The 24,218-nt window shown below is 33.9% G+C and overlaps 2 protein-coding genes across 2 annotated transcripts; one reads left to right on the top strand and one right to left on the bottom strand.

Moving 5' to 3' along the window:
- The first annotated feature begins 13,387 nt into the window (after positions 1 to 13,387).
- Positions 13,388 to 17,328, top strand: LOC145625360 (uncharacterized). The gene is made up of 2 exons (XM_081678421.1): positions 13,388 to 13,960; positions 16,597 to 17,328. Exons 1-2 carry the CDS (start codon positions 13,388 to 13,390, stop codon positions 17,326 to 17,328), a joined length of 1,305 nt encoding a protein of 434 aa, XP_081534547.1.
- A 2,568-nt stretch (positions 17,329 to 19,896) lies between these two features.
- LOC145616740 (uncharacterized) lies at positions 19,897 to 23,993 on the bottom strand. Its single transcript, XM_081671483.1, has 2 exons — positions 21,029 to 23,993; positions 19,897 to 20,914 (listed from the first exon to the last, which is right to left on the bottom strand). The coding sequence occupies exons 1-2, from the start codon at positions 23,991 to 23,993 to the stop codon at positions 20,400 to 20,402; spliced, it is 3,480 nt and encodes a 1,159-aa protein (XP_081527609.1). The 3' UTR covers positions 19,897 to 20,399.
- Positions 23,994 to 24,218: the final 225 nt, after the last annotated feature.

The following is a 24,218-nucleotide window of genomic DNA, read 5'->3' as shown; positions in this document are numbered from 1 at the left end:
TTGGGAACCTAATACTAAAATGAGAACAAGAACCAATATCAACCCTAGCTAATATCATCAATAATTTGACTACCAATGCAATGTATATAAACTCATTAATGGCGCGCAATTTTGTAATATTATAACTTTTCACAATGATATCCGACGTCCTTACTTTAATAATCAATTTAATTTACCTTTATTACTAATTTCATCAACACTTTATGAATCAAATGAAAGAAAATCATAGCAATCCATGTTGAGGGTTATTTCTGTTTGGCCTTATATTACAAATTTAGTTGTAAACTTCATTGATGGAATATATTCAAGGGTATAAATGTTAGAATACAATTTTGTAAGATTTAAAAAAAAAACTATTAATTAACATTAATTAGTTAAAATAAGCTATAAACTAATAAACATTTTAGAGGGCATAATTGTCCAAACACTTCATGAGAATTATTTCAAACGTTTTAAAAAGAAGGGATGCTACTACGCACTAGCTAAATATTCTTAACGAGTTATATTCATATATACTTAAATAAAACATTTATAACAAATTGTAAATATGTGTCTACTTTAAAAATAAAATAAAAAAATTACTTTGTACAATTTACTTCAGCGTATATTTGCTTTTATTTTACGTAACACAATGGAATCCAGATTTTTATTTCAACATACATAATCCAACAGATGAAATTGGTTCTTCGCTTTCATTTATTCACGGTCAGATTATGAATAGATTTCATTTATAAAGATTGACACAAACTAGACACAACACAATTATTTCTTAACCTATTTTAAGCATGATCCGTTTGAGCACGGAATACATCGTGTGGCCTATATGGCTACACGACACTGCCTACCTATAACTATTGGGAGTAAATTAAAAAGAAACTACCAAGCTAATTTAAGTTTGGTCTAGTGGGAAAGGGTTTTACCTTATGTGGTTCAATCTCCACTGGAGGCACATTGGAGTACGGATTCCCTTACCCTTTTCTCTCACTTTCAAAGAATCTAACCTGCTAACCCGGGGCGGGAGGACTTGTGAGAGGTTTCGATCCGATAAAACCCTTATCCTTAAAAAAAAAAAAAAAAAAAAAAAAAAAAAAAAAAAAAAAAAAAAAGTGAAACTTAGCGGTATGGATTGAAAAGTAAGGAAATCCTCGTATCCTTGTGCAATTATTTACCTTATTGGATAGGTAAGGATCTTATAGATAAGTTTAAAAGTGGCAACAATGTAAAATAATACAATAATATTACATTATTTTAATAGACTTGTAAGGATGTTTATCATAAATTAAATGTTCATGGCTTTGATTTTGATTTGTTTCTGCAAAGAGACATAATAGAGATTGAATGAAACAACCAACCAGTGACGATTGTATAAAGAATTAGACACATACATACATACATTGAGGGTATGGGACAAACTAAATTAAAAATAATTAAAAATATAAATATTATATAAAAAATATTAAATAAATAAAAAATAAAATAAATAAAAAGAAGGCCTCGTGCTAAAAATTTCTCTCTCCTATGCACCATCTTCCATTCGCTTTCACCTAAGTGGTGCCTCCAAACGGTGGCTTCTCAACCCCATTTTTATTTCTCTATATTAGCAACAATTAATATTTTATTTAATCTCTTAAACTACTAAAAGCCAAAAAAGAAATTAATTTTATATTTGTTTATGTTCCAATAACCAATAGTCAAATTTTGATCAGTTAAGTTTTGATTGTCTATGACTAAATGAGCTTTAATTTTGAGTCTTTTGAACAAGTATCATTTGTAATTATGTCTTGGTAATGCCTTTGTTTCGGTGGCAATGGCGCTATTCGCGCAAGTATTTTCATACATCTTGGTCTACGTAAAGGAAGGTATATTAATATGTATTCTAGGGACGGTGTATGACATTTAATATCTCCAAATAATTGAATCAATAATTTTTATTTGATTAATAAGAAAAATGACCATATTGAATAAGCATCTCTCACAAATTAGTTGACCTATTTGTACAAGTCGACGTCTGAAAAAAAAAAAAAAATGCAAAAGAAATCCTTTCTTCCGAGTCTCAAGTAAATATCAGTAGTTAGACACGAACTTGTAATCTTAATTTCACAAGGTTATATTAATTGTCCACCATCTTTATCAACTAAAGTTGATTGAGAATCTAGGAGATGGAGGGATGGTTATGAACTGTTTTCTTCAGCTTAATTTCAGTTCAATTCAGTTTCTAATTCCCTTCTCTCATAAACAATTAAGTTCAGTTCAATTCAATTCAGCTCCAATCAGTTCAGTCCAGTTCAGTATATCAGAACAGGCCCTTAGTCCCTCTATCTCCTTCCCGTGTGACGAGGGTTCAAACCTCATTCTCCAACCTATGATATATAGGAGGGGGTTCTCCGTGCACCTTATCTATAAAAAAAAAATAAAAATAAAAACCAACTAAAGTTGATTATATATCAAGTACTCCATATATTTTTCACACTTGGAATCTACTTTAATACATTAACTTAAATTATACGAGTACTTAAATTGTACTATATGTGTGGTGTTAAGCATAAGATGATGGAACCAAAATTGTCAGGATTCGTAGGAAAAACTGCGGGGAGTTGGAGAAGAGGAAAAGAGTGATAGTTTTATTTAATTTTGGCACTTTGGAAAAATACTCGTATAGTAGTTGCTTTGGCGTGTCAATGCAATTCTGACGTAAACTCTTGCTAAAATCCAACCCACCTTTTTTTTTGTTGTCTTCATCCATTTTACGAGTAGTACATTACGGAGTACTATACCTCCTATGGCCACAATTTCATTTTTGCCATTTTTTTTTGTTTCTACTCCGTATATACTGTTAGATTTCGGGAAAACTCCTTGCCTGGAGTGTGTACCATTGATAAAATATATAGGGTTTACAACGCTAGGCCTAAACATGATAGGAATCCTAGATAAGATAAACATACAAAATATACAATAAATATATCCTAATCTGTGACAAATATTATCCTAAATATAATATCTATCACACCCCCGCAGTCGTAGCGGGAGGAGGTCGTACGCTAAGACTGGATCGAAACTCCAGAAATAATTCTCGCGGGAGGCCTTTAGTGAAAATGTCTGCGAACTGATATCTAGTAGGAACATGGAGAACCCGAACCTGCCCCAATGCTACCTTTTCTCGAACAAAATGTATATCCATCTCCACATGTTTGGTGCGTTGGTGCTGTACTGGGTTGCCAGAAAGGTAGATAGCACTGACATTATCACAATAAACGATGGTAGCCTGCCGTAGTGGACAATGTAGCTCTAGTAAAAGATTACGGAGCCAACACGCCTCAGAGACAACATTTGCGACGCCTCGATATTCTGCTTCTGCACTCGACTTAGATAATGTATGTTGACGCTTAGATGACCAAGAAACGAGGTTGTCCCCAAGAAAACAACAATACCCCGATGTGGATCGTCTGGTATCGGGACAACCTCCCCAGTCAGCGTCAGTGTAAGTAATCAGTCGATGTGACACAGTAGGATATAAATGTATACCGTGATCAATGGTACCCTGAACATAACGCAGAATGCGTTTCAACACCTCATAATGAGGTTCCCGAGGATCATGCATAAATAGACACACCTGTTGTACCGCATAGGAAATATCAGGTCTGGTGAAAGTGAGGTACTGAAGAGCACCTGTTAAACTGCGATACAAAGTAGGATCCCGAAAAGGTGGCCCTGCATCTGCACTAAGTTTGGACTTAGTGTCAACAGGAGTGGCGAAGCGCTGGGTATGAGGAGGACCCATGTTGCATCCACACTTCTAGCCCAAACGGGCTCTCGTGTGAGGGGGAGTGATAGAGTATAAAACATATTCCTGAGTCTCAACCATCAGTTTAAGCTTTTGGTTGAGATGGTCCACTAACATGGTATCGGAGCCAACGTGACATAGAGGTCACGGGTTCGAATCTCATCCACCCCTCATTTAAAGAAGAATTAATTCGCGCCGGGTATAAGAGAGGGCCTGTGCTGCATCCACATTTCAAGCCCAAAGGGCCTTTCATGTGAGGGGGAGTGATAGAGTATATAACATATTCCTGAGCCTCAACCATTAGTTTAAGCTTTTGGTTGAGTTGGTCCTCTAACATATACTATAAGCCAAGCCACAATTACATACAATGATACAAAGAATAAATCTTTTATTAAAATTATACATATATAAATTTCTTTATATGATGAATTGATAGATGATGATACTTGGTGAGTTGGTGACACTTTTGACTAATGTAAAATTGATATAAGACTATGGCCGTGTTTGGTAAATACATAGTACGGAGTAATAAATACACATAGAGTATGTGTTATAGTTGATTAGTTGTAGAATTTTGACTTGAAATCTTTATTTAAAATTTCCTCCAAAATATGTTTTATGTTTGACTTATGACTTAGTCATATTTTCATGTCCTATTTTACCATAAATTATCTTTTTTCTAATAAAAGAAAACCGTAATTATCTTTATGTTGCAATAAAAACAAATATCATATGTATGCTCCTTACAAAGACATTAGTATAAACCAAATCATCAAACGGATCATATTTGTCGTCCATTGTTGCTAATAGTTTTTATCAGCTGGTCTTCATTTATTTTAAGGTACGATAAGACCTTGACTATACCAGATTTGATCCAGTATCTGTAGCTTAGACACGATAGGGTAAGGGAATCCCTACCACCAAATACCTTATTTAATAGGATTCTAACCTCATACCTCTAAAATCCAAGGTAAAAACCTCACCAAGTGAATAAATAACATTTTATAGATAGATTTTCATTACATTAATAATATAATGAGTGTGTCATACATAGAAAATAATTAAGATTTCGATGAATCTTAGTCAACAAACTTGACTTTTTGTATGATTGAGGGTGATTAAATTAAGGTATAATATAAATACACTTTTAATACACCCCTCATGTATACATGATCTATAATGTTCCATCTTTATTCCTTGCACAAGGAAGGCAAAGGGAGGGATCAATAAGCCACATGCATAATGAATGACATTGATTTTAGAAACCACTCATTCAAAGCCACGTATTTCAAATATATATGATTCATCAATTTGTGGCGATGTACATACGTATTTCTAGACTTTTAGTGTATGTATGTACAAGTATATACAATTATTTTAAAAATAAATTATATTATATGGTTTGAATATTACTCAATTAGAAAGCAACTTTAGAACAATTTTGAAAAATAAATAAAAAGCATTAAGTTTGTAACAACTTCTGTTGCATTAGTTGTATGATAATTGGTCCATTTGGGAGGCCATTCACGTGTAGCCCTCATTCTATTTTGGAGTTGTTTAATTTGTTTTTGGGATTGATTGCTAGGCTAAGGATAGATGAACGAGTTATTCCTTCCAATGACCAAGTAATAACATACTATTGGCTCTTATTTTTAAACCAAAACTTTTTTTTTTTTTTCGTTTGTCACTCTCTTGTTTTGTGTTCATACTTCTTTTCTCCTTTTTAATGGTGCTAGTTTTATACTTATCTCATCAATAGAATCATGTAAACCTATTCCATTCGTTACAAATTACTCACAAAATTTTATTTATCTAGAACAATTGTTAGTTCTAGAGCATATATTGTTAACTGAGATTTATTATATTTGTTTTAATTTTAATGTGTATCTTTTTTTAATATTCTATTTTTATGATATTTATTGATACATAAATAAATATATTTATTTAGAAATACACAAAATTATAAAGTTTTTTGACCGAAACATGTAACACATTTACACATCTATAAGATAAAGAACAAGACATTTCTTATGAAACTTATCTCACTAAGAAATCTCTAACTAAGTTAAGAAGAATATTGCTCAAGTTCGGTTCACTACTGAAGATATTGTAGTAACAACTAACAAGGTTCTCCATGAGATTTAGATTCTTACAAATTTTTAAATGGACCTGATTCACACTAATTTATTGTGGACCACTATCATTAGAGAAATTATAGTTGTTTTATTAATATAAAAAAGGTTTCTATAATAATAAAAAAGTTCACTATGTTGAAATAAAAGTCATTTTGGTAATATATAGGCTATAAGAGGTTGATATTTTTGATGAAATATTCAATATGAATAATAAAGGTCACTATGTTAAAATTAGGGATCATAGCGTCGTATTTTAAATTCACAATAACATTAAACGTTATACAAGTTTTAATAAAGGTTACTATGTTAAAAAAAAAGTTACTATGTTCAAAATAAGGGTCACTATGTCCAAAATAATGTCAGTTGCGTGTGTATAAACATCAGGTCCACAATAATATTATTGTGAACTAGGTCCACGCAAGTCTATCTGTTAGATTCTAGTAGTCTACTCTGAAATAGGGGAATTGTAATAGTGTGTACATTTCTATTTTTTTTTTTTTTAAAAAAAAAAGCTCACAAGGGTTACTACTTATGGTTAGAGAATTTAATACTTCCTCAATCTATAAAAATTTAGGAAAATTGCCCGGAATAATTCCACCTTTGGCCCGTCCGCCCAAAATAGTCCCACCTTTGAATTATTTTTAAATAATCCGACCTTTATAGCAACTTCGCTCCTAATGGTCCCTAGTGACTTGTAACCGGTTGAGTAGGTAATTTTTTAAAAAAATTAAGTTCAATTTACACGTGCCATCACGTGATTGGTCAAAAAATAATTTTCTATTTTAATTTTGTTTTAAGAAATGATTATTAATATTAAAATTAATTAATTATTTAAATTTTTTTTTTTATAAAAAAAAAACTAAAATTAACCCCAAACCCTAGCCCCACCGCGACCTCAGCCAACTCACCGCTCCTGCCACCAGCCAGACGAGGCCCAGAGCAGCCAGCCTCGCCGCGCTGCGCTGTTCTCCTACTCGGAGCTGCTCTCCAACCCTCCCCTACCCTTTTACCCACCATAACCATTAACGAAATCAAGATGTGCAAAGAGGAGAAGGGCCAAAATCGAGAAGTTGGAAGGGGATAAGGGTCGAAATCGAAGCGTGGGGAAGGGGAGGTAGCCGGAAAAGGGATTGGGGAAGGGGAAGGGGGCTGGGATCGGGACAAAGAAAGGATTTCGAGGGTTGGGGATAGTTTTTACTGGGTTTCGTGGCGATGGGGATGGAGGTTCGTGGGAGGGGAAAGGGGAGGGAGGGCGTCAGCGAGAGAGCGTCTGGGTGGTCGGCGTTGCAGGAGAGCTTCTTGGCGGTCGTCAGTGCTGTGGGACAATGGAATCCGGCAGCTCGGCCGGCGGGAACGGCGGCGGGAGGGTGGTTTTGGCTAGTGGGGATTTTTGAAATAATTAATTAATTTTTTCTGGTTTTTTTTTTTTTTAAAAAAAAAACTTTTGTTAATTTTTTATTTTAATTTTTTTGACCAATCGTAGGCTGACACGTGTCAGGGCAACTTGTTATAACATGTTAGTTGACCGGTTGGGACCATTGGGAGCGAAGAGGATATAAAGGTCGGATTATTTAAAAATAATCCAAAGGTGGGATTATTTTGGGCGGACAGGCCAAAGGTGGGATTATTCCGGGCAATTTTTCCAAATTTATAACTTTTTGACTTTTATTTTTGACAAAAATATTTTAATATGTTGAATATATAATGGAATTAACCAAATATACATACACTAATACTTCTAATATTATGTAGTCAAAGTCAATACTTGTTAGATAACACATTAACAACTACAAAATTCAAAATGTAGTATATAACGAGGACAAAGGAAGTATATTATGGCCTTTCGGAAAAAAAAAAAAAAAAAAAAGTATATTATGGTATGGACTATTATTATTGATATTTTGAAGAGATATTTTCATTATTTTTAGACAATCGTTAAGCTGAGGTCAAGCCCAACTATACGTATTTATGAAGTTGCTATGGAAATAATAATTTACTATAGCAAAAATGAATATTTATTTTACAATAATTCTGTATTTCTTAGTAATCAAATATTTATTGACATGAAGTATGATGCTCATTTTTATAAATTAAATGTTCATTTTCATGGAGTATGATGCTCATTTTTATTAAATAAATGTCTATTTTCATGCCGTATGATGTTCATTTTATAACATAAATGTTTTTTTTTTAATTAATACAATTTTTTGTGTTTGTTCAGTTGTATACAATGTACATTTTTATAATAAAGTATGTTCAATTAACATTAGCATTAATAATATTAGTTATTAGAATTTTGTTCATTATTAAAAAAATATATTGTTGATTTAATTAAGTGGTACTAAATCATATATTTCAGCAAATGGCAAGATATCCATTCAAGAGAATTGAACAAATCAAGGTTCTTCACTTGAAGCTTTAAAAAAATGTTGATGAATGAACAATGATTTTATATGTTCATTTTTCTTTCAAAAAATATTATATATGTTCATTTTTAGTTACAATTAAAATGTTCAGTTATATAATATGTTTAACTTTATATATTTCAATGTTCAGAAATAAATATTCATTTTTTTTCCATGAATGTTCATTTATATTGCGCGACTCCGGCCAGAACTAGTTGGATACGACCCTATCTGAAAAATTAATACGTGAGGTAGGGCCGTAGCCCGTAGGGGTGAGGCATTACGGCCCAAATGGGGCCTGATAGTCCAGTCTTTCGGGCAAATTCTGGTGGGCCCAAAAGAAACAGGAAAGAATTTGGCATTTTTTTTTACTTTAAAGCACCCACCATGACATTATGAAAAAAATATTTAATAAAAATGTAAGAAAATATGTCAATGTAGACATAGTGTTATAATTTATTTAAGAGGATTGTCGTGTTAATTTCGTGTAGTAAAATCTCATTATGAATAAGAACTATCTAATTAAATAGGTCATGTCACGTTAACTTGGTTAATTAAATAGATTGTAAACTCTTAACACCAGCTAACTCAATTTTTGTATCCAACTTGTTAGTTGAGACGATTAATATAAGAGGGGGGGGTGAATTGTATAGAGTTCCTAATGACTACTTTTTGCGGATAAATAAACAATGCGTATAGGAACTTAAGCAAACACACAGATTTTACGAGGAAACCTTCCAGGGCCCAACTGGAAGTAAAACCTCGACCCTACCTTAGGAATTTCAAACACAAAACACTTCACTATAATAGGGCAAACACCAAGTTACAACCTATTAGACACAGACCTTTATTTCACAAGTTCCTCACTGAACTTGTTACTTGATAGGACCCTATCCTACCCAATCTAAGCACCACACTTAGATTCACTCGTACCACCAAAGTACTACAAGTACTACCAAAGTACAAAACACTCGTACCACCCCAGTACAAAAACTCTCAGCCTCACCAAGAAGCTTACACAAAACTGTATATAACTCAAGCTATAAAATCACCCAAATAACCCAACCAATATAAATACAAGACGCCTATTATGATAGGTAAGCAATGCACGAAATCCGAAACTAATATGATAAGTTAAAGCTTGGTAAACTTACTCGTTTAAAGCACTGTGATTTCTCCACGCATAAACTCACAAAAAACCTAAATCATTTTTGCTCTCTACTATTTATACAAGTAACACTTGTATAGAAAGTAGGTTTTCTAAAAAGATAAATATGTTAACTTGACTTATCTTTATTAAACACGGTTTTAGTGAATCAAGTAGAATAAAATATTTTCCGAAAATAAATACAAAAGATATTTATTAAGAAAACTTATCTTTCTTAATAAACCGTTTTTAGAGAAAAATAATCTTTTTGTTAGAGAATCTTTTCCAAAAATCTATCTTTTATTATTTTCCATATTTATTATATTTACCAAGCAAACTTATCACGTTTCTAATAAATCTCGTGCACTAACCTACTTACCATATTAACAATAATTTCTAAGAATAAACTTTAACAATTATTGCTGCGCCGCACTCTGATCAGATGAATTACTTGGGCTCCAAGCATATCAAGTTCCTCCAAAGAACTTAACTGCTAGTCTTAGTTCTTGTTAGAGAACTCTTCCTCTGATTTGTTTAACTTCTTCAACAAAGATCTTCTTCATGTCTTCTTAGATTTAGATGGTTCTTCAATCACCAAGATTATTCTGCATCTTGACTAATCACACACTAAAGAATCTTTATTTATTCGCAAAAAGTAGTCATTAGGAACTCTATACAATTCACCCCCCCTCTTGTATTAATCGGCTCAACTAACATAGATGCTGCGGCAACGTTGACGGTGGTGGTTAGATGCGGCGGTGATAGCGACGTTGAGAGTTGAGAATGAGGTGTTGGGTGTTCTGACAATTTTGTGGGAGTTACCCACTTGAAATCTTGAATGAATCTTTGGAATGGAATTGTTTTAATTTATGTTAGAAGTTAGATTATGAGTTTAATGAAATCTGATTTAAGTAGTTAATAGTGTTTATGAGTTTTTTAGTAAGGGTATTTTTGTACATTCATTTGAAAAAACTTACTAAAATAGGAAAAAAATGGAAAGTTGCAACTAATGTGTAGCACCCCGTTTTGGCAAAAGTTGCAACTAATATGTAACGGAGGTAATATAAGGTAATTTCTTACAACATCAGTCATTTGGTTGGATCGGATCATCTGAAATGAGTTGGAATGGACTTAGAATCTATTTTATCTAGCTTTTTGTTTGGTTGAGGTTTTTGGTAATGGAATCTCATTCCCAAGGGTTCTAACTCCCCTCCATACCCATGGAATCTCATACCCCCCCTAAGATTCACATTCTATTCTTTTAATGAAGGATAGAATTCATTCCAATTATTAAACCAAACAACTTTGGACTAGTTTGAGTTTTATAGTTCATATCTTTATAGTATGAGATTTCATTCCAACTTGATGAACCAAACACCCTATAATAATATACAATATTAAAAAAAATTAAAGATATAACTTTTTTTTAGGAATTTTAAAGATATAATTTAATATAATAATAATATTCCTTACAATATCAACTCAAAGTGCATCCATGTATAATTAGAGCTTAAAATTTCGAAATATAAAAAATATTATTATAGCTTTTGGTGCAGTAATTACTAAATACGTACCATCCAATTATAAGTAGCATTGACACTTCATTCTCATCTATTTAACCCTTATACAAACAACGAAACACCTTAAACCTTGAATTATAATAAAGATAATATAACACTTATATTAATATTGGTCTCCATACATCAATGCATGTATCGCATGCATAAATTACTAGTTACGGAGTACATAACATACATTCATATTACTGCACCAATTTTGCCAAAATTATCAATTAAGTTCTTTTTAAAAACCTACCACAAAACAAAAAACACAAGAAGTTTGAGTAAAAACTAACACTCTTGATTTCTCATTAATTAAGAATCTCCAGTTGGTGGAGTCTATAATTCTAAATTTCTAATCTACAATGGTTGTAAATGGATAAAACAAAGCCATTGGGATTTGGGAAAGGAAATAGCAAAGCGGTAAAAAACACAAGTAGAGTAATTTTAAAATTATCCATGCACTTGTACCGTTACCAACAACCAACCCATGTTACTTTTGGACTTGCTAGTTGCTACTATACAGCTGTCTTCTTTCTCCGTTTTTCCTACAAGAGATAGAAATGAAGAAAGAGAAACAAAAATAAAATAGAAAAATAAAAAATTACTGAGTAATAAATAAATACGAATATACAAAAAAAAAATAGGAAAATGTTATATATAAGCCTTAGGGCTACATATAAATATTACATTTACACTTGAAAATCGTAAAAAGTGAAGAAATCATTAAAAATATAAACACTAATTACACTGATTTACGCGTGTTTTTGTCATGAATTCCTAATTTTATACAATTTTTAAGAGTGTATTTAATGTTTATATATAGCCCTTAGGGTTACATATAACATTACCCAAAAAAATAATACGGAGTAATAAATAAATAAGCAAACAAAAAAATATGGAGTAATAAATAAATAGAATCATACAAAAAAAAAAGGAAAAATACGAAGTAATAAATAAACAAGCAAACAAAAAAATAATACGGAGTAATAAATAAATACAAGCATCCCCCAAGGTCCTCAACTACGCTTACTCCAATACTCCGTATTAAAATGTTAAGCTAAGCTTGGTCTGATGGAAAAGGTTGCACCTTTTAATTTTGAAGTTGGGGGTTCAATTCCCACAAGATACACTTTGAGGGTGAGAATCCCTTACCTTTCTCCCCCTCACTCTCAAAGTATATGACCCATAAATACTGAACCAAAAACCCATGAGGGGTTAAGGTTTGGTCAGGGTTCTTAGCTTCTCCTTACTGAGAAAAAAAATATATACTCTGTATTAAAATTAAAACCTTCCTCAATTTACCATTTTCTTACTTATCCATTTGACTATTTTAATATTATCTCACGAGCTGTACTACCTCCGTTAACTATTATTTAATTATTAGATCAGAAATTATTTGATATTACCATCCCTAATCGTGTTCGTCTACCTGCCCAGTATACCTTAGCCATTAAGGCCCCGATCGTGGGTCTGGCTCTGATACCATGTTAATTATTAGATCAGAAATTATTTGATATTACCATCCCTAATCGTGTCCGTCTATAATTTGATTAATGTGACCTGCCCAGTATACCTTAGCCATTAAGGCCCCGATCGTGGGTCTGGCTCTGATACCATGTTAATTATTAGATCAGAAATTATTTGATATTACCATCCCTAATCGTGTCCGTCTATAATTTGATTAATGTGACCTGCCCAGTATACCTTAGCCATTAAGGCCCCGATCGTGGGTCTGGCTCTGATACTATGTTAAATACGGGTCTAGGCCGCACCCGTCATGGGAGAGTGCAAGTCCACCACTTTTACAAGACCAAGGAGGTTCCACCTCAAAACCATATGGCAATGAGGGGAGTAGCCCCTTAGCCTTATATAGTGGTGGTAACTCTTGAATTCTTTCAATGTGGGATTTCATTACCACTACACCCTCGTTTTTAAATACTAAGCTCCATTTTTCCTGAGCATGTACGTAGGCTGATGTAAATATTTGATCAATTACATCTTTAAGTATTAATAATTATAAATTCTAACAATTGAAAATTAATAATCCATTTATTTAGACGATTTCAACAAATATCCACAACACTATATTTTTTCTTATGTATAAATCACAACCATTGAAGCAAGAATTTAAAAACGGATGGAGTAATAATTTAGTTTTTTTTCCTAAGTTTGTGTGACAAAAGCTGTCAGTAGCAGTCAAGTTAAGATAAGTAAAATTAGTTTTATTAAACACACCTTAAGATACGTACGGATGTACCGTTGACCAATCTAGCTACTAAAGTATATGTACATATAAAGAGTACGTCCGTTATTAGTGTACATCAAAAAACCTTGCAACACTAAAGAGAGTAATAATAATGGAGAGAAGGTTGTTTGATGCAGCAAGAGAAGGGAGTGTAACATCCCTTCTAAATTTACTTAAAGAAGATCCAATAATTCTAGATAGAATTTCAACTTTAGGAACATATTCAGAAACACCCCTTCACATAGCTGTTATTTTAGGTAACTTTGACTTTGTTAAGGAACTCCTACAAAGAAAGCCAACCCTTGCCACTGAAATTGATTTACACAAATCCACACCACTTCACCTTGCCTCTGCTACCAACAATGTTGAGTTGGTAACACTTCTTCTCAGCGTTAGCCCCGGGATCGTGTGCCGAGCTCGGGATGCGTATGGAAGATGTCCTGTTCATGTTGCAGCTATTAAGGGTCGGGTCGAGGTGTTGAAAGAGTTGATGCGAGTTGATTCTGGTGCCGCTCTCCTGCGGACGGACCAGGATGATAGCATTTTACATTTGTGTGTTAAGTTTAATCAATTTGAAGCATTGAAGGTGTTAATTGAAAGAATAAATGATAATGTGCTCCTTAATTGTGGGGATTGTGATGGCAATACCATCCTACATCTTTCGGTTCTTAACCAACAATCCGAGGTATGCTTGTTTTTTGTTACAAGTATTTAAAAAATTGCTTTGTTCAAGTTGATCATTTTATCTTATAAGAACTCGTTCTCTTCAACTTAGTTCAAATATCGCTACTTATTCTTGTCTAAACATGTTAAATTAAAAGTGATCAAAATTTTTAATTCTAGTTACTTATTAGTACTAATTATCTTTAATTGTGTGGTTTAAAAGTACACAATAAGATTTACCTATATAACAAGATTCATTTTAACAAGGTTTTTATTTTTATTTTTATTTTTTAGTGTAAAAAACGTAGTTAGCGTTTAATCAGATTAGTGGCTACCAAAATCTTAACTTTTAAAATATGTCGGTGGTAAAAAATAAAATAAAAAATGGATAGGTACCAAAAAAATAAAATAGGGTCTTTTAATGGTACCAAAAGTAAAAATTTCTTAATTTTAATACATAGTATTTAACTAAACATTCAGCTTTATATACTAATTTTAAAATAAAAATTTTCAAATATAGTGTACTTTTTAAAATGAAATTTTAAAATAAAAATTTATTTCCAAGCTTAATCTCAATTTATTTTATTCTATGTGATATTATTTTCGCAAAAGAAATAGAAAAATAAGTTTAGATCACATTATTTTTTTTATGTGCAGTTATTTATAGCTAAATATCTTTAACTTCGTAATAAAAAAATATGAAAATTACATATTATTAAAATACACATTATTATGATTTTTATTTAACAAAATCCCACTTGAAATATGTTTCTTTATAGATAATCGTACACTTATTTTGGTCAAATTAGACAATCAGATTAGATAAGAAAAAACAAGGTGAACTAAGCAAGCCCTAAATTAATTGAAACGTACAAATCATTGGAGTTGTATTTCTTTTAATAACATTATGTTTTCCTTATTTCTTTTCATATGATCTAACCTAAACTGATTTTAATCTAGCTAGTATAATTTGGTTTGAACTTATATCTTTTTACGGAGTAATTTGGTTTGATTTTTTTTTGTTTATATGTTATAAATTCTTTATTTAAATCTAATCATGATGACCTACACTAATATTATTAGATCTAATTAGATTTGATTTTCATAGATTGAAAAAGATAAATACAAAAGTTGAAAAGTGACTTTTAGTTTTTATATATACAAGATTACAAGCAAGTAGTAGAAATAATACCTCGATAATCAAATCATAAATACATACTCGTATGTAATCTATTACATATTACTAAAGGTGAAATTAATAGGGACACTTGGTAGCATACTATTAAATTTTTTCCTCCAATAATAGTTGCTAAAAATAAATCATCTTCCACAATAATCCTTGCTTTAAAAAATTATAACTTCTAAAAAAGGATTGCATCCAATATATTACATTTGCTTTATATAAAGTATAAACCAAAACTTTCTAAAATATTAAATTGTTTAATATAATTTTATGTGTAGCCTAAAAAAATATTGTTTTTAATAATCGTTGAATAACCGTGCAATATCACGGGGTTTAACTTAGTTTAGTAAATTAAAAAAGATTCAACATTAACCAAGAATATAAAAAAAAAAGGCTTTGTTTAAAGTACAAAAAAATACGAGAGTGAGGGATAGCTCAAGTGGTTAGAGCTCCGGAGATATTGTATGATCCCCTCTCGATTCCAAGAGATCTTGTGATCGATTCTCATTATCCGCCCTTGTGGCTCTCTAAACACCAAAAAAAAGTACAAAAAAAAAAAATACTAATTACTTAACACTTGTTATTCTCTTTATATTTCAACCTAGAAAATATAATATATTTTGATCAATTACATACTAAAAATAATATCATTTCATTATAATAGTTATTTATGAAAAAAAATAAAGGAATATATTTTTAAAAGGCTAATTACTAAATTAAATGATAGTACAATTTATAATCTAATTTATTAAGTTCTTTAAGTTTAATCATGTAACCCTAATATATATATATATATATATATATATATATATATATATATATATATATATATATATATATATGAAAAGTGTAACCCTAATATATTTATTAAAAACGAAATAATGAAATTTCAACAAATCATTAGATTTTTTAAAGGATCAACAAATTATTAGATTTTTAAAATTAAAACAACAAAGTTTTTTCTTGATAAAAACAAGAGTAAAACAACATAACTAATTTAAAGGAATTGTAGTTAATGTATGTAATATCCAATTGGTAAAAAATATTCACCTCTTACAATTGTAATCTTTTTATCATGGCAAATTGGCAACAAATTAAATTAGGATTCAATTAACAATAATAGTCCTACTAATGATCATATAATTATACAGGGTAAAGTAGTTAGGCTATATATTGTGTAATTTCTTTGAAAATGGTATTATTAGACGCAAAGGTGATTTTTATACAATTCTATGTATTTCTACCTTGAAAATAATTAACAACCTTGAGATATTATTGTATGATGAATCTAATGGTGCATAACACCCATAAGCTATATTTAATTAATGTATAATTTGTTTTGGACTTATCGTACATGACACGGGTTCTAAATTAGTAAATGAGCTAGAGTACATAAGGGATATGTCAAGTGCGTGGTTACATCAATTACTAAAAACATATTCTGTATTTTGTAATGTATACAATAATGTTAGCAGGCAGTCAACTATCTACTTCAAATCCAAACCATAGAAGTGAATGCAAAGAATGGTGCAGGGCAAACAGCAATGGACATCTTATTCAAGGGCGTAGGAGGTATGATTGGACGCACCCTTCGTAATGCTGGAGCCGTAATTACAAATTCTAACAGCCTTCCATCACCTTCGCTTCCTGAAAACAACGGCGGTATGAGGAAGAATTTTTTGCTCAAGTACTTGCAGGACAAACAAGAAGCTGTAATGGTTGCAGCATCATTGATAGCAGCCGCCGCCTTTCAAGCCGGTGTCAATCCTCCTGGAGGCATTTACCAAGAGACTATAAATGATGATAAGCAGCAAGTAATGGACAAGCATAAAGCAGGCACTTCCATCATGGCATACAGTGCCCCGGGGCTTTACACGGTGTTCATTGTTGAAAACACGGTCGGGTTCATAGCTGCTTTATCTGTGTTCCTGTTGCTTCTAACAGGGTTGCCTCAGAAGTTCAAGTTCTTTAAAGGGATGTTTATGGTGTCGATTTGGATGGCTATTGTTGCGATTGCAGCGAGTTACGTGTCTTCTATAATAACGCTTGCTCCACCTGATGAACAAGTTAAGGTCGTTGCATTTTCTATTGCAGTGTTAGTCATTGCTGTATTGTTGTGGATTTTGATTGTTTTGTGGTATGCTGGTTTTGGTCCTCGCATAGTTGGGATTATTCACCAGCGCGTGCCTCGAAAAATGGACCGATGACCCGAGCGGGTAGTCTCCTTGGGGGTGCAACAACTGGTGGTACTGGCAGTGTGTAATCATCCTGCTTTGTTGAAGTTCATTTGTGATTTGAATGTTATGCAGAGTGGAAAACTTTACTACAGTTTACTCTGAATATGTGAGAGTGTTGTGTATAGGGGTGTCAATTCGGTTAAACAGTTCGGGTTTGGGTTTATCAGTTTCGGGTTATAACGGGTCGGTTTATAACGGATTGAAATAATAAGCGGGTCGGTTTTGGTCGGTTTTGAAAATTATCGGGTCAGTTCGGTTTGGTTTTTTTAATTGCAGTTTCTATTCGGATCGGGTCCTTATCGGGTCGGGTTCTAGTCGGTTCGGGTCATAATCAATTTGGGTTGAACTGGGTCGGTTTGAAAACGGGTTTAGCCCATTTAATGTGGGTTTCGGTTAAAAACAGTTCGGGTCTTAATCAGGACGGGTCGTAATTGGTTCGGGTCATAATCAGTTTGGGTTTAACTGGGTCGGTTCGAAAATGGGTTTCGGTTCAAAATAGATCGGGTGAAATCGGGTCCAACCATTATTGTTTCGGTTATAATCGGTTTAGATTGAACTTGGTTGGTTTGAAAACGAGTTTACCCAATTTGAAACGGGTTTCTAATCAAAATCATATCGGGTTAAAATTGATGAGTCGGATGATTATCGAGTCGAATTAGTCAGATAATGGGTAGGAACGAGTCATGTTATAATCAAGTCAAGTCATAAATAAGTTGGGTTTATCGAGTAGTGGGTTGAAACAGATTAGATCATAAACATATTGGGTAACAGGTTGTAAATGACTCAGTCATAACGGGTTACGTGTTTTAAACGGTTTGGTCATAACGGGCTACGGGTCGTAAACGGTTCGGTCACAACGGGTTACGGATTATAACCGGTTCGGTCACAACGGGTTACGGGTTGGAACGATTTAGGTTTATCGGATTTTTATCGGGTTTTAACGGTTTTCGGTTTAAAACGGGTCGGGTTACTATCGGGTTTAAACGTAATCGGTTTGGGTTGCTTTCAGTTTCGGGTTGTAACGGTTTGGCTTGATAACGGGTCGGGTTAGTAACGGTTTGCACAAATTCGGTTTAGTTCAGTTTCGGTTTGGAAAAAATTGGGTCGGATCAATTTTCGGTTTCCAAAAAATGGGTTTTAAACAGTTCAGTTCCTTTTCGGATCGGTTCGAAACAGTCGGGTTTAACGGTTCGGGTCAGAAACTGACAGCTCTAGTTGTGTATTTTGTTCTTGAAATGTTGTTTTCCAAAATTGTAGTGTAATAGTGTAGTAGTGTGCTTATAAAAATTGTGACTTGGTTGGGGAAGTTGGCCCATCACTACTAAGTTTAATTTCTATGTTTACTAATGATTTGAATTTAAGCAATTTAATCATTCTATTGACTTTTGGGCATGTACAACGGTTTCTTTTTTGCTCCGTTCAATTCTTACTCTCTTCATAGACTTTGGTTCATTCTAGAATTGCATCGACTAGAATTGAATTGCATTGAAATTTTGTGGCGACTTCGTTAGACTAATCTCATTCATTGGCAAAAAAAAAAAAAAAAAAAAATCATAACATTCTCTCTCTACCCATTTTCTCACTCTTCTTTACCACTTTTTCTCATACGCTTTTTTTTTTTTTTTTGTTGAAATCATACACATTTTTTTTAACTCTATATACCACTATCTTTCCTACATTTTTCTCTCTACCATTTTCGACAATTGACAATCTCTTCATATGCATTTTATTTTTGCTCATGAATGGGATGTCATTTTAACCATGATATTTTTCTAATGGGCAATTTTTTACCCATAACTCCATGAGTGAGAGTGCTCTTAACCGTTACGTATATAATAAACCAAAACAATATATGAATTTATGATGGTTTTACAATAGTTACAATAATTTTGTAGCCATTTATATAAATGCGAACAGTTAATAGTAGTATTGTATCACTATTGATTTAGGAAAAATTTGCAAGAATAATCTCAACTATAGTAAGTACTACTCCGTACTTCGTATGAGACTATGAGTTATGTACTTCATATAATCTAAACTTTTGGGTAGATCTTCCTTCATTACTCTATGTGACTGGTGAGTTGGTGATTAAATTAAGGCTGACAATCCCTGACTCGACTCGATAATCCGACCCAAAATTACTGAGAAAAGCCCGAACAATCCAATTTGACACAAATTTAATATTTCATAGTAATATTAAGTTTTACATTTTTTTTTTATAGTTTCTAAGCCCAACCCGAAATCTGACCCAAATTGCCACCCTAGATTGGATGTTAAAGAAAAAAAAAAGTGGGTAGGTATTTGATTTTCCCTCCAAAATTATTTACATACGTGGAGTATAAACAAAAAATAAATAACAGTTATATTACTTGTAATTAACCTGTCATCTACCCAGCATACAATGTGAAAAAAATAAATATTCTATTTGCTTCATCCTTCACGCAACATGAAGAACAAAATTCCGATTCTGTGATGTGTGATCTACAATTCTGCCATTCAAATATTTCAAAGGTTAGTTTATGATTTCGATTTACCTTTTTACAATTAGTTGTTGAGTTTGAGTTGTTGGTTGCTTTAGGTTGATTTTTTTTTTTTTTAAAGGTTTGTAGTTGTTGATGATGAATGTTTTTAATTTGTTTGTTGCTAAAATTGCCAAAAAAATTCTTCAAAAAAAAAAAAAATTGCCAAAAAAAAAAAAAAAAAACCGCATAAAATTTGAAATCATTTCTGAGTGCCCATAACCTGTTCGATAAAACGCCTAGCTGAATTTAACATGATAGTTTGTCTATGTTAATGGAGTTTGATAATATAAAATTTGTTCTTGCATTTATACAAAACTATAGATGGTAGCATGTTATTGCTTATAGTATATGATCAGAACCAGAAATGCCTGATTCTATCCAGTTTGTCGAATTCGGCTTGTCTTTTTTTACCCCATGATACACTCTAATGAAGGGAAAGCATAAGATAAAGGGAAGATACAGAACCTAGTAAGAAAAAACAAATTTGATATCCTAGTGAATGGCTGACATTGTAGGCTATTATTTGAATGTAATGTTGCCATTGGAGGAAGAATATAGGAGAGACGAAGCAGAAAAGCTCGTATTATTGCTTCGAGTATATAATTGTTGTTGCATTGCTGTAGATGGTCCTCCTTTGGAGCTGTTGGTATTGCTTGCTTGTTGGTCTTTTGACATTGGTGATCCTTTGAGTACAGTGTCAGCTTTTGTGCAATCTGCTTCTCTGTCTTGTCGTATTTCTTTGAGCATGGCTGCTACGTCTTTCATGGTGGGGCGGTCATTAGGGGAGGGTGTTACACAGAGTAATGCCACTCCTATTGTCTGCATCATTTCCTCGACTTCTAGTTCTGATCTTCCCTTTAACTGTTGGTCTATTACGTCTGCACCTCCTTTTCTTAGCCTCACCCATTCTACAATATGTAGACCATCGGGTATGGTTGGGTCAATTGGTTGCTTCCCTGTTAATACTTCTAACATGACTACTCCAAAACTATACACGTCACTCTTCTCTGTAACCTTCATCATGTAGCCATACTCTGCACATTACACAAAAAAATTTGAGTTTAGTATGGAACATGAATGGTTGGTTATGTTGAAGGCGGAATGGTTGATTATGTAGAAACATGAATGTAAGGAAGAAATATGCTTACCAGGTGCCATGTAGCCATAGGAACCGGCAACAGTGCTGGAAGACCGAGCAAAATCCCCATCATCGACAAGCTTGGCTAGGCCGAAGTCAGCAATGTAGGGCTCAAAATCAAGGCCTATTAGAATGTTGTTGACTTTGATATCCCTATGAACTATAGGAGGAACACAATCATGATGCAAATAAGCTAATCCTTGAGCTGCCCCTAGGATGATCTTGTACCTTAGATCCCAGTCCAAGCAACTTCCACTCCTTTCATGTAGAAGACTCCCTAAGCTTCCATTAGGCATGTAATCATACATAAGCAACCTTGTATTCTTGTTCCAGCAACAGCCCAAGAACCTAACTATGTTTTTGTGACGAATGGAACCAAGAGTCTTTACCTCAGCTGAAAAGGAATCGCGTCCATTGTCCTTAAATCTGTCTTTATGACAATCCTGTTTGGCTCCCATTGTTGCTGGCCATAGCTTCTTTACTGCAATCAGCTCTCCATTTTCCATTTCTGCTCGATAAACTATCCCTGAACATCCTTTTCCAATGATATTACTCTCCACCAGGCTCTTCAGAACATCATCAAGTGCAAAATTTAGCTTTTGGAAAGGAGTGAATTGCCATGGCCAGGCATTCATCCCAATCTCAGACTCACTGTCATCTTTAATCATTTTCCTTGCCCTAGCAACTGCAACGACACCTAGAGCCACCAGTATGACTGTCAGAGCTACCAATAACCCGATTGCCAATTTCAATTTCTTTGACTGCCTACTATGCCCCGTATCTGATCCAATGCCATCACCTACAAAGCATGAATCATGATTTTGTGAGCACAATCCTTGATTTCCTTCCAACTCCTTAGACGATAGCTGTCGAAATAGCTTGTTATCTGGTAGAAAACCTGTGAAATTGTTGTAAGATACATTCAGAGACACCAGATTATCCAACGCAGAGAGCTGCATCAGACTGCCTTCAAGCCTGTTGTGAGACATGTCAAGAATGTTCAGCTTCTTTAGGGAAGAAATCTGCGGGGGTATAACACCTGAAAGATTGTTACAGCTCAAATTTAAGGCTATATCAAGGTCTTGAATTTGGAAAAGCTCCTGTGGGATCCTTCCTGAAAATCCGTTGCTGCTTAAATCTATCAGTTGAAGCTCCAAACAGCTTCCAAGGGATGATGGGATTGATCCAGAGAGAGAATTTCCTCTAAGGATGAGTGAATTGATTGAATCTAGCTGGCCAAAACCATCTGGAATTGGACCTGTAAGTTGGTTATATGACAGATCCAGAGCTTGAAGCTTACTCAGAGATGACAGTGCGTCAGGAATTGATCCCCTGATTGTATTATTGCTCAGATTCAGCATCTGCAACTCTTTGCACTTGCTTATCTCATCTGGAACCGACCCAGAAAGGCGGTTATGAGATAAATCAAGAAAACTAAGACTTCCAAGGAAACCTATTTCTTTTGGAATTTCCCCAGTGATCCTATTGTTAAAAAGGCGGAGGCGAATGAGGGACTTGCAATTCCCAATTTCAGGTGGGATTGAACCTGAAATGTGATTGGAAATCAGCAGCAGCTTCGTGAGGTTTTGAAGCTGAAACAGACCAGAGGGCAAGCTACCGGTGAGTGAGTTGTGTGACAAATCTAAAGCTTGGAGGCTGCTACAATTAGCCAATGCAGAAGGAATGCTCCCCTCAAGCCTATTCTGCCAGGCAAATAGGATTTGCAGCCCACTTAACCTTCCTAGCTCGGCCGGGACAGAGCCTGTTATCTGATTATTATCAACCTGCAATTGTACTAAATTTGCAGCATTGGAAAGAACTGTTGGAATTGAGCCAGATATGTTATTACTACTCAACATTATCTCTAGGAGGTTAGGTAGGTTCCCAAATGATAAAGGTATAGTCCCAGATAGAGTATTCAATGAAAGATCAATAATTACCAAGCTTGAGATATTCCCAATCTCTTCAGGAATTGCACCAGACAAATTATTCTGCCAAAGCAGTAACTTCTCTAGCTTTTCAAGCCTACCTAATTCTTTAGGGATTGACCCAGAAAGACTATTTTGATAGAGATATAAGTTCACAAGCTCAGAGCAGTTACCTAGTTCTGGCGGGATCTCACCTGACAGCATTGTAGTATAAACTGCAATGGTGTCTAGTTTCCTCAGCTGGCCCAGTGACCTTGGAAGCGACCCCGAGATCTTTGTATCTGCCAACCCAAGCACTGTCAAATTCTGGCATTGCCCTAGCTCTTCTGGTATCGGTCCAGAGATATCCTTGTTTCCGCCTGCCCTCAACGCCTGCAGATTTATGAGTCTGCCAAGCTCAACTGGGAGCTCACCATTGAAGTTGTTATCAAAGAGCGAAAGATTTTCTAGGCTTATACAGTCACCTAACTCAGCTGGGATTTTTCCAGTGAGCTGGTTGGAGTTCAGAGTCAAATCTTGCAGGTTCTTAAGCTTCCCGATTGTACGAGGGATGTAGCCGACTAACCCATTCGAGCTGAGATCAAGTAATGTCAGCTGCAGGCTATCCCCTACGCTTTCTGGGATTGAACCAGTGAGATTACAACTAGAAATGGTCAGTTTCTGAAGGTGGCTAAGGGTTGAGATATTTGAAGGGAAAGGTAAAGCTAACTGTATTGACTGAATGTTTATTTCAGAAACGAAGTAGTCAGCAGTGCAAGTAATAAAAGACCATTTACAAGGGTTTTGGTCCAAAGGGTTCCAGTTTGAGAAAGCAGAAGGCGGTGAAGGTTGGGAAGAGCTATGAAGCCATGAATGTAGGAAGAGAACTTCATTGTTTGTGTATGCAAAAGATGTGGGGAAGAAAAATAAAGAGAGAGAAAGAGTTAGGATAAGATGAAGATGGACGTGGCGGCGGATACGGTGTTGTTTGTGGTGGGGCTTGAAGGGTTGCCTTGGCATCGGCGCTGGCATCGGCATTGGCATTGACACTGGCCTCAAACCCCACATTTCTCTTCTAGTTTTTGCATTGGTTTTCACTCTCTTTCTCTAGGGCAACTGCTTACTCATCAGTTTAAGATTACAATGCTTTCAAAACAAGCAAGCAAAAAAGAGTATAAAAAATCTTAGGTGATGAAAAATTATGAGTTTGTTTAGTTAATAGCCCACCAGCTTTCACCTCGGGGTTCTGTGTTTTGTGTCTGTCTTCTAATATTGATTTAGGATTATGGGTAA

The sequence above is a fragment of the Chenopodium album genome, chromosome 3 (genome assembly GCF_948465745.1).
Source record: "Chenopodium album chromosome 3, dcCheAlbu1.1, whole genome shotgun sequence".
NCBI lineage: Eukaryota > Viridiplantae > Streptophyta > Magnoliopsida > Caryophyllales > Amaranthaceae > Chenopodium > Chenopodium album.
The sequence above is the reverse complement of the archived record's forward strand: the minus strand, read 5'-3'. Positions and strand labels throughout refer to the sequence as shown.

Excerpts from the sequence above, each read along its gene's own strand:
- LOC145616740 (XM_081671483.1), bottom strand. The coding sequence starts at position 23,993 with ATGTGGGGTTTGAGGCCAGTGTCAATGCCAATGCCGATGCCAGCGCCG. Across the intron at positions 20,915-21,028 it reads CTATGGCTACATGGCACCTG|AGTATGGCTACATGATGAAG; the intron begins GTAAGCATATTT and ends TGTAATGTGCAG.
- LOC145625360 (XM_081678421.1), top strand. The coding sequence starts at position 13,388 with ATGGAGAGAAGGTTGTTTGATGCAGCAAGAGAAGGGAGTGTAACATCC. Across the intron at positions 13,961-16,596 it reads TTCTTAACCAACAATCCGAG|GCAGTCAACTATCTACTTCA; the intron begins GTATGCTTGTTT and ends TAATGTTAGCAG.